At 38.2% G+C, this 16878-nt stretch overlaps 1 protein-coding gene across 7 annotated transcripts in view; it reads right to left on the bottom strand.

The window, feature by feature from the left end:
* The window catches only part of LOC100961574 (microtubule-actin cross-linking factor 1), a 363479-nt gene that overhangs the window by 43112 nt on the left and 303489 nt on the right, over positions 1 to 16878 (bottom strand). For all 7 annotated transcript variants that reach the window (XM_023518666.1, XM_023518665.1, XM_023518664.1 and 4 more), the window contains 13 exons: positions 14683 to 14844; positions 14318 to 14488; positions 13464 to 13630; positions 10517 to 10676; positions 9836 to 10162; positions 8814 to 8898; positions 8082 to 8323; positions 7206 to 7412; positions 5228 to 5347; positions 4690 to 4797; positions 2234 to 2452; positions 1043 to 1246; positions 301 to 309 (listed from right to left, as the gene is read on the bottom strand). In XM_023518666.1, the coding sequence (XP_023374434.1) occupies positions 301 to 309; positions 1043 to 1246; positions 2234 to 2452; positions 4690 to 4797; positions 5228 to 5347; positions 7206 to 7412; positions 8082 to 8323; positions 8814 to 8898; positions 9836 to 10162; positions 10517 to 10676; positions 13464 to 13630; positions 14318 to 14488; positions 14683 to 14844 (2181 nt within the window). The remainder of the gene's footprint in view (positions 1 to 300; positions 310 to 1042; positions 1247 to 2233; positions 2453 to 4689; positions 4798 to 5227; positions 5348 to 7205; positions 7413 to 8081; positions 8324 to 8813; positions 8899 to 9835; positions 10163 to 10516; positions 10677 to 13463; positions 13631 to 14317; positions 14489 to 14682; positions 14845 to 16878) is intronic.

The raw sequence follows: 16878 nt of genomic DNA on the forward strand, positions 1-16878 counted from the left end.
TCTCAAAAAAAAAAAAAAAAAAAAAAAAATCTATCTAAAACCAACTCTGGATTCTTTAATTAGAGAAAGTAAGGCTTATCAATTTTCAGAGTTCTATAGGAAACATGGTGGATTTCCTTAACAAAATCACTTCCCATCACATTCCCTTACTTCTAGGATCCACCCCAAACAGAACTGGCATAGTTAACTGCACTAGTCAAATTTATTCCACTTAATGGAAAGAGAAATTTTATAATAGGTAATGCCTTCAATTTTCAGCTTTGTAAGAACACCCTAATACCAATGGGGTGAGTACCTTACCTCTGTGATCTGTAATGGTGGGCGCAGTCAACACAACAATGAAATGTGACCATGTGGGGAAGACAGGAGCAGGCAGCAACAACACAAAGTAACACATTCCACAATGTGAGTGAGAGATGGGACGGAAGGTGGGGGGGAAAAACGTGAGTAAGTACAAATATTAACCAAGAATATTGACTAAACATAGGAATAAAATACCCAGACATGACGGAAGTATCACTAACAGTAATATATTAGTTGAAAAGTATGTAGTTACATGCTTTAAACTCCACTGCAGGTGGTTTATGCTTCTCTTTTGGCTCTTCTCCTTTCCCTTCTTTTAACTAGAAGCTACTTTGTTGATTCTTGAGTAAGAAAATTAATGTGCTATCATTCTAAATCTCAAAAGTAACAGGACAAATAGGAACTACTTTTTTGAGGCAGTCACTGCTTTTGAATCTGCAAGATAAATTTATCCAAAATCATCCCTGGTAAAGGATCATTAAAACATGAAAAGTTTTCAGGGAACCATCAGCAGACAATACATACCAGCCAATTTTTACCCTCCTTATAGTGCCAGTATGGCAATGTTCCCCGGAATAAAAATGCAAATAGGCAAAGCTTCCTGCCCTGTCGATCATGTATTATCAACATGCTGGTCTGGACATTCCTGCACACAGAGGCACACCTTATATGGGGACCTCTTGCTTAGACTAACAGACAGCTGAAGGTTAGGAGTGGCAGGCACCACATACACACATACCTGTGCAGACTGTGACACGGCCTCATCCAGAGCCAGGGCTCTCTGGCGCACCTCCTCCTTTATTTGGATGTACATATTTTCTGCTTTCTGGTACTTTTCTTCCACCATTTCTCCCTCCTCAGGGTTCAACTCCTTTAGCTGTGGGCCTATCTTTAGTAGCTTATCAATATGAGGTTTGTGTTCAGCAATAGATTCCCTTAGTTGCTATGTGAAGAAATATGGATGAAAACATAATGGGCATTTTTATACCAGTTTATTTATTTTGATAACTTTGATCAGAGATAATACCATTTTAGAAGAAAAATCTAAATTATTAAAAGCCAGTAGGTCCCAGCATCTCACCATTTATGGGGGAATAGAAAAACACCTAAGTCTTGTTCTCTGACACTACCTAATAATTTTTGAAAGCCAGTAATCAGATGTCTCAGAACCCTGGAAGCCTTCCTGGATATATTTTTTCTCATTCTCCCTTACCACCCATGTCATGCCAATCTACCCCAACCTCTTCCATTCTATAAATGCTTCTATGCAGTGCACTATAATTTACACGGTTTAATATCCATCTACCTCCCCAGACTGAGAGACATCGAGCAGGACGAGTGATGGAGCAGCAACATTTCTGGCAAGCCAGGCCCTCACCGACTTGACCTTCCTGCTGGTTGCCTCCCAGTTTGCATCCTTCCACTTACAGGACCATGGAGATAGCAGTAAGTACAAGGCATAACCCAGAAATAAACATTTAATAAAGTGTCATTAATGGTAACAGTATTAATTGAAATGTCTATAAATCTCCCTTTTGTCTTAACTATGGATAGCAAAAGTTCTCACTCTAGTTGGTGCCTAACCAAGTAGAAAGAGCCGTTCACGTCCAACCATCCTTTGAGTCTAACAACACTCTACTGTCCCTGGAAATACTTTAAATTCCTTTGACTGTTTAGTTAGTTCTTTCTTTACCTCTAGAGTACCCAGGTTCTCAACATCTCCATGATCTTATTCTTTAATCAATTCATATTAAACAACAAAGGAAATAATTCAGGTACATATTCTACTGTGCAAAGAAATTCTAACTGATTAAGAACTTCATAACACAGAACTTGCATACAGTAGGCACAGATAAGTACGTCATTTATGAACAAATTACAGAGCCGATTTTTAGTTCTACAATAAAATAAAACTTGGCATACACCTTACCCTCATTTCCTCCTGCTGCTGCCTGAGCTGCTCATGATCGATAGCTGGAGGAGGCAACTGTGCTATTAGTGCCCGAGTTTCCTCAATCCAGGGACTGAGCTCTTCATAAGTCTCCCAAAACTGGTTCACCAAGACCTGTGCCCGCTCTAGGCGGGCATAACGGTCTGAATTGAGAAGACTAATGGCTTCATATTGCTGTATCAGAGACTCTGTCTTTTCCTATGAATCAAAAAAAAAAAAAAAGTCACTACTATTGTCAACCCCTTTTTTAAGGAAAAAAAGTAGGTATATTATGTACACATTAAATAATCTAAAGGAATACACACTATTTAAAAATATGGACTAATCTAGTAAGACTATAAGTGACTTTTATTTTCCTCTTTATAGTTATCTGAATTTTATTCTTATCATATACATATATCATTTCTGTAATTTTCAAAAGATTAAAATGGTTTAAAAGATAGTAAAACAGCGTGAGAAAAGTACAGCAAAATTAACTTTTCAATGATACATATTAGATACAGCATTATTATAATGGATCAATTTAAAACTGACCATCTCAGGGGCTACGATATGGTCTTTGCCCATCAAGTCTTTTTTCCTCTAATAAAAAATGTCTCCAAGAGGCCAGGTGTGGTGGCTCATGCCTGTAATCCTAGTACTTGGGAGGCTGAGGCAGGTGGATTGCCTGAGCTCACAAGTTTGAGATCAGCCTGAGCCAGAGTGAGACCTTGTTACTAAAATAGCTGGGCGCTGTGGCAAAAGGATCACTTGAGCTCCAGAGTTTGAGGCTGTTGTGAGCTAAGACACCATGGCACTCTACTGAGGGCAACCAAGTAAGACTCTGTCTTAAAAAAAAAAAAAACAGTCTCCAGAAATCTGTCATTTGTGCTTCTAAGGTTTACAATAAATAGCTTGATTTATGAATGTTTCTGAGGAATTATGGTTATCCATGCCCCTGATAAAAAAACAAACAAATCTGGCCTACAAACTAACTCTATTGGACAATCCTTTTAAAAATGGGTGATCTGGGGCAGTGCCTGTAGCTCAGTGGGTAGGGCGCCAGCCATATACACCGGGACTGGTGGGTTTAAATCTGGCCCTGGGCCTGCTAAAACTATGACAACTGCAACAACAAAAAAAAAATAGCCAGGCATTGTGGTGGGCACCTGTAGTCCCAGCTACTTGGGAGGCTGAGGCAAGAGAATCACTTAAACCCAAGAGTCTGAGGTTGCTGTGAGCTATGATGTCATGGCACTCTACTGAGGGTGACAGCTTGAGACTCTGTCTCAAAAAAAATTTAATTAATTAAAAAAAAAAAAAAGGTGACTTGTGGATGCAGTGGCTCATGCCTGTAATCGCAGCCCTCTGCAAGGCCAAGGCAGGTGGACTGATTGAACTCTGAACCCCTGGGCTTGGCAACCGTAACTCAGTGGTTAAGGCACCAGCTACATATACCAGAGCTGATGGGTTAGAACCTGGCCTGGGCCTGCTAAACAACAACAACAACAAAAAAATAGCTGGGTGTTGTGGCAGGTGCCTATAGTTCCAGCTACTCGGGAGGCTGAGGCAGGAGGATTGCTTAAGCCCAAGAGTTTGAGGTTGCTATGAGCTATGATGATGCCATAGCACTCTATGCAGAGTGACAGAGAGTCTGTTTCAAAAAAAAAAGGGGCGGGGGGGAAGGTGACCTTTTAGAAGGACCTGAGGAAGGAATTAATCTATACATGCAGTTCTAAAAACCCCACCATAAATTCCTTGATAAGTAACTCAAAGCTTATTCCTTATGGAGTAAGGATAAGTAGCAATTTCTTTGTTATAAAGAAAGTGGATTTGCAATACATGTCACATTTTATACGATGGCTACTTAGACATTTGTGAACATGGGGCTAGGAGTTTGAATTCCCTAGACTATCAAGTGGGACTTTACTATTAATCTGGCTTGGCACCCGTAGCACAGTGGTTACGGTGCCAGCCACATACACAGAGGGTGGCAGGTTTGAACCCGGCCCAGGGCCAGCTAAACAAAAATGACAACTGCAACAAAAAATAGCCAGGCGCTGTGGCAGGCGCCTTAGTCTGAGCTACTTGGGAGGCTGAAACAAGGGAATCGCTTAAGAGTTTTGAGGTTGCTGTGAGCTATGACATCACAGCACTCTACTGATGGTGCCATAGTGAGACTCTGTCTTATAAAAAAAAAACAAAACAAAAACAAAAACTATTAATCAGTAATAAGAAAGTCAAGGAGGCAAAAAATCTTAACCCATCATTTCACATTTGTACTTCTTCTTTTTTTTTTTTTTTTTGGCAGTTTTTTGCCAGGGCTGGGTTTGAACCCATCACCTCTGGCATATGGGGCCAGCACCCTACTCCTTTGAGGCACCACCTCACAATTGTACTTCTAATGCAGCATGATCAGGACACAACAATGTGGTATATAAATCAATGCAATTCACCTGCAATACAGCTTTCTGCTCCTCCCCACATGTGCCAAAGATCTCACCACGGTGACTGAAGAGTTCATCCATTGAATCTTTGTGTCGAATGATATCAATGGAGAAAGCCTTTGAAAAGTAAACTGTAGTTAAGTCAAGAAGTAAGAGACCCTAAGCCTGTGTTAGTGAAAGCTTACATAAACACTGAACAATTCCTTGCTTTAAAGCCACATCAAAAATTTTTCTTATAAAGTTTGACACTTTGCCTATCCAACATCTCGTTTATCTTTTTCAGTAGTTTACAAAAATATTTTCCCTCCTAAAAGTCATCTAGGGAATTGCTAACTAGTCTTTCCTGGATTCTTTCCTAGTTACTTCTTCACAGAGCAAAATTTCTCCCTCACACCAACAAAGTACACATAAGGTTAATTTCTATCCTCTATGATGCCATTAAATCATTCCACTTAACATGGATTAGTCAGAAACTCTTGCAGGCTCTCTAAGCTACTGATGATTCTACTAGCTCAGGTCAGAGTGGGCCCACTAGTGTTAAACTTACCTTCTGTACCTGCAGCTGAGCTGTGGTCTGGTCCTGTTCTAGGCGAATTGGACCCAGGGCCATCAGTTTCCGTTTTGTTTCAGCAACCCAAGCTAGTTCTGCATCAGCAGCTTGCTCATACTAGTAGAGGTATTGAAGAAAAACAAATTACATACAGCCAAGGTCTCCTTAGAATTCTGATTTATTCAACATAGAGAGGCCTGGATTTTGAATAACATAATTTGTATCTCACAAAGTAAAGCCCAAACTGGGAAGAATCACAAATCAAGATGCAGACAAAGTAGAATTGATCACATGTCAACTTCTTTTTTTTTTTTTTTTTTTTGAGACAGTGCCTCAAGCTGTCCCCCTGGGCAGAGTGCCATGGCATTCACAGCTCACAGCAACCTCCAACTCCTGGGCTCAAGCGAGTCTCCTGCCTCTGCCTCCCAAGTAGCTGGGACCACAGGCGCCCGCCACAACGCCCGGCTATTTTTTTGGTAGCAGCTGTCATTGTTGTTTGGTGGGTCCAAGCTGGGGATTCAAACCCGCCACCTTAGGTGTAAGTGGCTGGGGCCCTAGCCCGGTGAGCTATAGGCGCCGAGCCCACATGTCAACTTCTTTAAAAGAAGTTGTGGAACCCTGTTAGTAGTACCACAGATAGAAACAACAGAAATTGACATCATTCAAAAGAAATATATCTCTAATCAATGCTTTTATGACAGGGCACTCATTCTGCCAATCCTCTTTGCTATGAAGATATTAAACAACAGTTTTATTTAGATGTTTAAATATAAATTTAACATGGATGTAGTTGAGTCAAGGTAACGTTTTTGTTTTTTTTTTTCAGACAGGGTCTCACTTTGTTGCCCTCAGTACAGTGCTGTGGCATCACAGCTCACAGCAACCTTAAACTGTTGGGCTCAAGTGTTTCTTTTGTCTCAGCCTGCCCAGTAGCTGGGACTACAGGTGCCTGCCACAATGCCCGGCTATTTTCATAGACAGTCATACTTTTACTTAGGCTGGTCTTGAACTCCTGAGCTCAGGCAATTCACCTGTCTCAGCCTCCTAGAGTGCTGGGATTAGAGGCATGAGCCACCACGCCTGGCAAGTTAACTTGGATGTACTTGCTCAGCTGAAGGAGAGTTAAAAACATCAAATCTTTGCAGGCAATAGTAACAAAAACATGCTCTATATGACTTTTATTTCATGAGGGTCCCTCCATCTTTTACATCTTCTTCTTCTACTTTGACAAACTACACTAATATTTAAAATAAGCTTCTCTCAAGGATGGTAAGTTTCATACTGAAATATCTGGCCAAGATTAGGGATAACACTCAAGACACATTGGTTGTGTACCTAGACTCAATATAAATTTGTGTGTTGTTCAAAAAGCATTTGCTTATCACTATGAACTCATCAAGGAGTTGTTATATGGCCCATGGATAGGTGATACCTGGCTACAGAAAAAGGCAAATAACCTTCTCCCAGAAAGCAGGGAGGAAAAAAGATCAAGGGAAATATGACACTTGTGTTTTCTGAGAGGGTTCTATTTTGGATAGGTCTACTATTTTGGTTTGCATATTTGATAGTAATTATAGTTCTTGGTTCCTTCCCTCTTTCATCTAATGCTAAAAGAGTTGATTATATCAAACTAAGATTATAATGCATTTGGACCTTTTGGATCTAGATATTTAGTATCTACTCTCATCACCATCAAACATCTTAGCCTAGCAGGGCATTAGCTAAGGAAAAGCCTCATAAAGGTTGTTCTCTAAGTTCTTTACTCAAAGGAGTCAAGTATTTTGGACCAAACCCAGACCTATCCTCACAAACTACCTAATCAATTCCCATTTCTGAAACGGGTTTGTTGCATCAGATTCAGTTTGAACTCATTCTTGTCATTGTGTCATTATTATTTATATGGGTCATAGTATTGTATCTCACACATCTATCCCCACTATCTAAAATATTAATGTAGAGGTATTACAAACATTACCTGTTGTGATCTCTGAATAGCAGCATCAATTTCATCCACCCTTTGTCCAATAGTGTCACTGACCAGTTTGTATTGCTCATTGGCATCGGACACAAGTTTATCCAGCCCTTCTCTGGCTCTCCAGGGCACCAGCTCTAAGAGAGCACGGCTCACCTCATTCACTGTGTCCAACACCAGCCTGTGCTCCATAACCTCCTTCTTTAGTTCCTAAGGAGGGAAGAGAGTTTTCAGGCCATGCTTTGCTAAATAAAGCACAATAGCAGCTGTGCAGGGTAGAAAGTGCTATCTCCACCACACATCCCAGCAGGGCTCTGACCTCCTTCCTTCAGTTATTTTTTTCTTGTCTCAGATTTTTCAATCATTCTGAAGCCTGACTTTAGACTTAGTTGCTGCTGCTTACTTAGAACTGCCTGCATGACTTCTTGAGCCAGACTGTTTCTAGGTAAAACAAAGAGTGGTTCAGTTCTTTTTTCTCCTTACTTCAATAAAAATCATAAACAATGTTTTAATCCTTGGCTAGGCATTTAACTTAAAAAGTATCTACAAAGTATTACTGTGCTAGAACTATACTAGATCCTATAGGAGAATCAAATAAAACCATGAAACGCTCTTTGAGAAATGAATAACGGAGGTAAATCTTAATATGTTACATACAAAGCAAACTTCCTAAGGATTTGAGATTCAATTTCTTTCTTCTTTAGACTAGAACATATATGTAACATTATTTATATATGTCTTTATATCAAATCTTACTGTCCATGAGTAAACAGAAAAGAGAGGCAGACATTTTGGTTTAGATTAAAGTAAAAGTGATGAACTTAAGGACTCTGATAGAGGAAAACTTCTACTCCTTTTTAGTATGGAGTGACAGCTTACCTTCTGTCTTTGCTGAAACTGGGGTATCTGTTCCCCTGTGGGAGACTGTCCTCCACTGGCTGCCAGTTCTTCCTCCACCTCCCTCAGCCACCCGGTCAGTTCTTCATAGGTAGACTGAAATTTGGTGGCCAGCTGCCGGGCTTGCTCTAAAGTTCTGAGAGCCTTGGAGCTACTGACTGTGATGTCTGCGTAGCGAGTCTTTATTCCATCTAGTTTCTCCTGGATAAGTAATACCTCTTCACCTGTGAGATGTAAGACATGATTTACCATAGTTAAGAGCCAGGAAGGTGGGGTCCCTTTAATGCTTTCTTCCAATTAGATCTTTATTTTTATAGATGCTCTCTCCCTGTAGTAATGATTTCACCTAACATTCCATATTAAGTGTATGTGGGAAATAAAATAAACCTTTCACCTGATAAAAGAGGCCACCTCTGAGATCATTAAGATCTGAGTTGAGAGTTGGGTATTTCTAGTGTTCATAGCACCATTCAGTGAACACTCACATTCAACATATTGGAGGGCAAGGGGAATCATCATCTATAACTGGTGGGAGACCACTAAGTCCTTTAGTTTTCAAAAGATTTAGCAGGAAATAGAACACAGGGCATCAGCTTCCTGGAGTACATGGTAACAAAATCACTAAGCTCCTCATATGTGGCTTACACAAGGAACTCCCTGGAAATGCGATTGCCTTTGAAAACAGAGGCGCTAACAAATGCACTTTCAAAGTACCTGTGGTTTGCTTTAGAAGAGCCTGACCATTTTTAATAGCTTGATCTACGTTCTTCTTTCTATTAACGATCTCTTCATTTAAAGCCTGAAAGGAAAGAATACCATTAATTCTAAAACTATAGCACAACAAAGGGAAAGAAATGTGAGACTTTAAAGAGATGAACACTACTTTAGTTTAAATATCAGATATTTGATTTCCTCATTATCTTTTTGGTTAGCCCACTAATTATTCAAAATAACTAAATCAGATACTTATACGCAAGCTTTCTTCTGTGCTGGATAAAAAGGGATTTAGAATTAAATCAGCTTTACCAATCTATTGGTATCAAATCTCAACTTAAGAAAGGCAGAAGTGAAATTCAACAAAAAATAAAGAATAAAACAGAAAGTTCAAGAGACAAAAACCAGCAAAAATAGGTTGACTTAAGTTAGGATCCTGGCTGAAAACTCTCTTCCTATTTGAAGCCAAAGAAGCAAAATAATATTAGACTATTAAAAAAAGTGCTTTGTCTATTTTTACTATTCCCAAAGAGATTTTGTAAAAATGAAATAAAAATGGCAAACTCTGCTCTACTAAAATGACACAGAATCCTCAAAATTTAAGCATATAAATTCCAGAAATATAGTACAAGTTATAACTACATGACCAAATCCCGTGCACTATTTAGATATATCTGTTTTTTTTAAAGTACTTTTTCTTTCATAAAACTGCTTAAAGAGAACCTTAGTGATATGTTATCTAATAATCCAAATCATGAGTTGGAGTTGAGATGGTACCTGACCATGCCACACACCATCTTCTAGTATTACCAGTTTAGTTTGTTAAATACAAGTATTTCCATGGACTCATCCAAAAACAGATTAGTACTTAATACCAAGTCTATAAACTATTAACTTGGGCATAAAATAAAGCTAAAGTATTGGAAATGAAGAAGAAGAAAAAAAAAAGAAATGAAGAGAAACACAAATCAAAATAAAATAACGTAGTAACATAATCAGTTAAGAATGGAAAACATGAATACCAGATGGTCAGCATGCTGTTTATGCAGGATATCCTGTTTGTAATCCTTTACGAACACTGCACTGAGCTTGTCCTCAACCTCAGCCAGCCAGTTGAGCACCTCCACCTCATCCTCCCCAAACAGTCTAGCATTAGACAGTGCTTGGTCAAGCAGGGCTGCTTTCCTACAGCACCAGTCTTGAATCTCACTGTATAGGGCCTGCAATGAGTCTATCTTTTCTGACAGCACACCCTGCTCTGCAGGACATGTCAGGGAGGAGAGAGATTGCCCAATTTTGACTGCCTGGTGCACATCTGTTGCATGATTTTCTATTTCTTCTTCCAGAGCCTGGAAATCCAGATGGAGAAAATGAGTAACAGAAACAAAATAAATGAAAAGTAAAATAATGATGAATAACAAATGATATAACAAATTAAATAATAAAAAAGTTTACCTACTGAAGGGCAAAAGCTATTTTGTTTTGGGAACAAAAGCTGTTTTTTCTGATGATGGCTTATTAATCAATTTCTATTTTTACTTTAAGAATGTGACTTTTCTACTTAATAATTTGATGATATTTTAAATTAAACTTAAAAAAGAAAACAACCTGCAAAACATATCTGAAATGCTATAGGCAGTTTTCTTATTTCTAGGATTTCTGATTCCAATTCTGTGCTTTCATTAACTATAACTACTTCCTACCTTGTGTCGAATGATCTGCTGCTGTATTTTGGCAGTCTGAGTGCCAACAGGTTCTGAGTTAGCAAGCTTTTTCTCTGTGACAGATAAGAAGTCAGAAATAGGCTCAGCTGTCTCATGGAATTGTTTGGCCAGAACCAAGATATCTTCCAGCTGTTTTTGCCTGCACAAAGATATAGAACAAGTTGCTCAGGCAGAAAGTCACATTAAATAGGACTGCATTCAGTAAAAGAACAGTCTTAACTAAGCATAGGTTAAATACCAATAGTAAACAAAACACACATTATGTAGCATTTTGCTGTTTTAAAGGTTTTCATGGCATTACCTTATTTTGACCCAGCCATAACCTTTAAGGTAGGCAGAATAATTATTCCACTATGATAAATAAGAAAATTGACCTGGAAGGCTTAAAGATCTGTCCAATCACCCAAGGAGCAGCAATAGTAGAATGAGGATTAGAATCAGATTTTTTTTTTTGGTAGAGACAGAGTCTCACTTTATCGCCCTCATAGAGTGCTGTGGCATCACACAGCCCACAGCAACCTCCAACTCCTGGGCTTAGGCGATTCGCTCGCCTCAGCCTCCCGAGTAGCTGGGATTACAGGCGCTTGCCACAACACCCGGCTATTTTTGTTGTTGTTGCAGTTTGGCCGGGGCCAGGTTTGAACCCGCCACCCTCAGCATATGGGGCCGGTGCCCCACTCACTGAGCCACAGGAACCATTCTAGAATCAGATCTTTTAATGCTCTTTCTCCTTATATCATACAGACATATCAAAACAGAATGTAGTACATGCGTCACCTGAACATGTGACCAAATGAAGTTTAAAGGAATCAAAAAATCATCAGTTTCAAATTCTCTGTCACTGCTACCTTCACTTGTCAGTAAAAAAGAGTATCTGAAAAGCAGTATACTGTAGTTCTGTGAACTAAAACTCTCTCCTCATTGCCCCCAAATCGATTCAGGCTTCTTATAATTTCAAGCACCAGAATACATTTTGAATCCAGATTTAAGAGGGACAAAAAAAATGACCCCAGACTGCCTGAATTTGCCAACACAAATAGCAGCCAAAAATTTATAGGAGTCTTACTTAATATAACATCCATATTAAGTTTGGATTTCAAGTTGTCTATAGAATAAAAGCAGCAAATTATAAAGGGGAGAAGAGGAAGCTCGGACATTGGAGGCCACCTGACAAGGAAAATAACTACAGAACTAGTAGCACAGGCTAATAATGAAAGGTCATAAAGTTGACTGAGAACTACTAAGACAAGACCAAAAAATATGTCATTTGAAAAGGCCTGGGAGTACATAATGCACTTCAGTTTAGTAAACCTTTCTTAATACATACTTTGTGCCAGGTCCTCTGCTGTATATACCCTGACAAACTTATTTTAATAAAAAAAATGATTGAAATAAAAAGATTTGGCGTTTGGTTATGTGGAAATTCAATTATGTTTGAATGTAAAGAAAAACCTGTTTCTAGATGCTACTATTTTTAAGAGGTAATCTAAGTATAGAACTTCTCTTCCCAGTCTGTTATACTGGTCTTCCAAATACATCTTCAATGAATACAACTAAAACATATCATCTTTTTTTTTTTTTTAAAAGACAGAGTCTTACTCTGTTGTTCTGAGAAGACTGTTGCAGTGTCATTATAGCTCACAGCAACCTCAGTCTCTTGGGCTAAAGCTGTCTCAGTCTCCCAAGTAGCTGAGACTGTAGGTGTCCACCACAATGCCTAGATAACTTCTCTATTTTTAGTACAGGATTTTGCTCTTACTCAGGCTTGTCTCAAACTCCTGAGCTCAGCAATCTACCTGCCTTGACCTCCCAGAGTGCTAGGATTACAGGCATGAGCCACCATGCCCGGACTAAAACATATAATCTTAAAGATTAAAATTGATTTCGTTTTTAAAAAATTTCCTCTAGTTTCTATGTTCTTCTGACTCATCTCTGATTTTGAAATCTCAGAGTTTGAAGAATTCAATGTAATAAGACTTAGGTATCAAAGAGAACAGCTAGAAGTAATTTAAAAGCATCAAGTATCCAAAATTTAAAAATCCAAACAAAAGTTTTTAGTAGCCCAGTATAGTGGCTTATGTCTGTAATCTAAGTACTGTGGGAGGCTGAGGCTAGAGGAAAGCTTGAGACCAAGAGCTTGAGGTGAGTTTGGACAACAAGCAAGACCCTGTATTTACAAAAAAATTAAAAATTAGCTAAGTGTGCTGGCACTCCCTGAAGGAGTTACCTAAAGACTGCCATGGACCATAATGACAAATGATTGATGCTACTACTTTCTTATTGATTTCTGATTATCTGGTATTTATTTTTAAAATGAGTGGCAGTGTAAGTTAAAAGATAAGACATCCGGGTGGTGTGTTAAGCTCAAGTCACATGAGGGTTACTCATAGCTATGGAAAGAGAAAGCATTTTCTTCTTTTGACCAATTATTGAAGAAAGTTTATGCACCTCTTGAAGCCATTTAAGAGAACTGCAGACTAGCTAGATGCAAAAACATCTAATATTAGGATAAACTAATAGAAAAGAAATATGACAAATTTCAAATCCAAGTATCAAAAGCATTATTTATAAACATAGAGGGAGAAAAATCTGTCTTAAAAACTCAGAAAAAAACTTGGCTGGATTGTAAGAGTTGGTGCCTGTCATTTGGAAGCATAATTATACTGCAGCAAAACACCACACAGACCAAGGAGTCTTCCACTGCTCAGAAATTTATGAGTAGTTGAAGTTCATTTCCTGAAAGTGAATCTGGTTACATAGAACATCCCTCAAAACTTATTCTTTTTCAAATAAAAATTGTTAAATCCCTTCCAAAGTACGATATGAATCATTCATGAGCTTTTATTTAGAGTACTTGCATGACAGTAAGTCAAAAATAGGACATAAAAAACCTTAGACCCATTCCTCAAAACTCCTTTGGTCTTACCTGGCTGCTGCCTTGCTGAGTAGTTCAGTCCATCTGCTTTCAAGGCTTTCTAGCTGTCCAGTGATTTTCTCTCTATCAGCCAGCTCAGCTGACTGGGCTATTCTGCCTCCTTCTGCTTGAAGCATTTCTACTGTGGCCTTTCTATCATCTAAGAGCCGTTGAAGCAACTATTATACACATGTTTAAAGAAAATGAAAATGATAACACAGTGTCATTTGAAAATCTGCAGTATAAAGAAAAATATCAGGAGAAACAACCCCACCCTAAACTTAATGAACGTAGTAAAAGAAGTTTCCATTCTTGAGGAAAAAGCATAAGAAACAGCATAGTTCTCACCACTCACATAACTTTTTACACACTTAAAGGGCATTGGAAAGTGGTTCACATGTCAAGTGAGGGATATGTTAACTAGCTAGATTACAGAATTCATTTCACAACGTATATGTACATCAAAACATTGCATTGTAAACTGCAAATATGTCATTTTTTATTGATTGATTATACTTCAATTAAAAAATAAAATTTCCCTTGGAATAAATGTTTAATAAAATTAAAATGCACTAAATATTATTTAGAATATCGCAAAACAATCCAAACCTGTTACTATAAAGCTGTAGAAGCACAGTGAAATAGAACATATGAACAAGTGAAATTATTCAGTCTAACATGCCACAGTAAACTAGAAGATTAAAGTAAGATGATGAAAATCAATTTCAACCTTTCTTTACAGGATGACTGACTAGAAGTAGGTTAGAATTCTATTACAATGGAATTGTTCCTTAAACTATAAACAAATGTGTTGTCTACAACTCCCTATGGCTGTTCCAGTTCACTGTCCCAACATTCTCACTTACCTTCTGTTCTTGGATCTGTGCTTTTACCACTTTATACTCAGCAGATGGAGGTTTCTGATTGGCTATGAGCTCTTCAGTATCTGCCAACCAGCTGAGCAATGGCTCCAAGGCATCCTGAAATTTCCCACAATGCAACAAAGCCTCTTGGAGCTGTGCAGTTCTCTGTGCAACCTGTAACACAGACATGCAGGCTTCTTTTGGGAAAAGATAGAGAGCAGTTTTTACATTTCCATTGACCCTTTTTAGTAGCTATAGATTGCAACTGTTAGTTTTTATTTGCATTCAAGTTCCAGAGAAACCTTAGATTTCCATGTCTTTCTCTGCCTCCTGAGAAAGGTAACACTTGTTACCCTCTTCTCACTTACCTTTTTATTTAGTGTATTCCATCGAGCATTGATCTCTTCCATGTCATGTTCTAAACCTTGCACATCACAGTTTTTTCCTGCACTTTGAATTAATCCCTGGCCAAGTCCATTCACCTGCTGCAATTTCATCTGAAGAGGATCCACTTGTTCTTTCTGAAACATCTAGATAATTGCAACCCAAAGAAGATTTAGTCTGGTTATTCTTGGAGCATTTATGATTCAGTGAAGAAAAACCAGGGATAAAAAGAAATAAAAATAGTAGCATAGTGAAGTATCAAGAAAACATGTGGTTTCATATTTCAATACATCCTCCTATGGACATGTAATTTTGGAGAGTTAGGACACTATTTAGGTCTTTAACCCAACAACTCATGGGTTCCCTACCCCCAGTCTATTGCTTAATTTATTTAATGCAAAAAGCTACAGAGAATAGAAAAGCATCAACTTCAAAATATCATACTGTAAGTTTAATATACAAGAATCCTAAAAAAGAATGATACCATAAGACTAGAATTTAAGATAAAAGATACTTTGGGGAATAGCCTTAACTGACCACTGATAATAGGTAACACTCTTTCCTGATTGAGACTAATAACTCAATTAGTCAGAATATATTAGCAGTGTAAAAAATGCCAACCTCATAATTCCCCTGTGGCCATTTAACTTCATTCTGTTCCAGGGCCACAGACCACATGCGGCCAATAATCTTGAAACAGAATCCTCTCATTACAAGAGAAACAACAGGCCAGTGATGTTAGGAAATGTCCCTCAAAACTTTGGATGCATACTCCAAATTAAGATCCATATATACACTATATAAAAAAGTATTTAAAAAAAGATATTGTATATCTAGGCTCACCATGAAACAACAGAATTTTAAAACCACATGAACAAATATAACAAGCAATATTATACTTTTCTCTATGACAGTCAAGCTCAATAATGACAGACACTTCTAAAAGGAAACAAAAAAGGTCACAAGAGAATAGGACTTTTGCCACATTAAGAGATGATGAGAAAGAACAAAATATTGTCCCTAAAAATCAGATTTCTCTCAATTATCAGAGGGGGAAAAAACCCAGCCATATTCCATTAGCCTCGATTTATCTCCACTGTTTTTCTTCCATAAACTTATTGCCCATTCAGTGAAACAGGTGAGTCAATTAAGGCCAGGGATGACAGAAAATGGAAGAGGACAACTAATGTAAAAGAAAACTGTAAGTTTGGGCAAGACTAATTTTGGTCAATATGAGACCAGAGATCACACTAGAATTAGGAATCTGATTCTAGAAATAATGATCTATGGCTAAGATTACCAAGGAGTGAAAGCCCCAGGGAACCGTGAAAAATGAAGATTACAACAGTAATTACAGTATGCTTCATTTTATGCTATAATTTGATTATACCATATTTTGTTAGGCAACAACTACAAGGCAGTTCAGCTAAAATGACTGTTTCTCCAATAACAGAGTTCCCAGAAAAAGCAACTGCTATAATCCCATTCTGTAGCATTAAAGATGTTTTTACTGAAGAAAAATGAGTAGGGCCAGAGTGGGGAGGGGAACCTTAAAGTTATCTCTGGTGCACTGAAATGGTGGAGTTGATGATGATGGGGCTGGACGTGAGTGGGAACAGCGTGTCTGAGCACCTCAAACCTGAACTGTTCCAATGACCATTTCCTCTAAGCACCATGTCAGTGTCACATCAAAAAGGTTCAGACGTTGGAGCATTTGAATTTCTGATGCTCAATCTGTATAGAGCGAATTCTTCTTTAAAAATTTAGATTTACTTTGTTTAGAAAACATTTTCTATAAAACTATTACACATTCCTCGTCTCTGCTCTATGGATTAAGTTAACAGGGACAATGGATATTTGTCTCATCATTTTTTAAAGTTGAGAAATACATGAAAATACCTCTAAATAAATAATATCCAGATATTTATTTTGAATACAAGGTGAACAGAACATTAAAGAAAATGAATTTGAAAATATTTGCTTCCTTTTCTCAACTTCCAAATAAAACTGTTTCTTAACACCAGCTTTTAGATACATTAAAATTCCTATCCCTGGCTCGGCGCCTATAGCTCAACAGGCTGAGGCGCCAGCCACGTACACCTAAGGTGGCGGGTTCGAATCCCCAGCCCGGACCCGCCAAACAACAATGATGGCTGCAACCAAAAAATGGCCAGGCGTTG

Source organism: Otolemur garnettii, unplaced genomic scaffold (genome assembly GCF_000181295.1).
Source record: "Otolemur garnettii isolate 467f Iridium unplaced genomic scaffold, OtoGar3 scaffold00144, whole genome shotgun sequence".
Taxonomy (NCBI): Eukaryota; Metazoa; Chordata; class Mammalia; order Primates; family Galagidae; genus Otolemur; species Otolemur garnettii.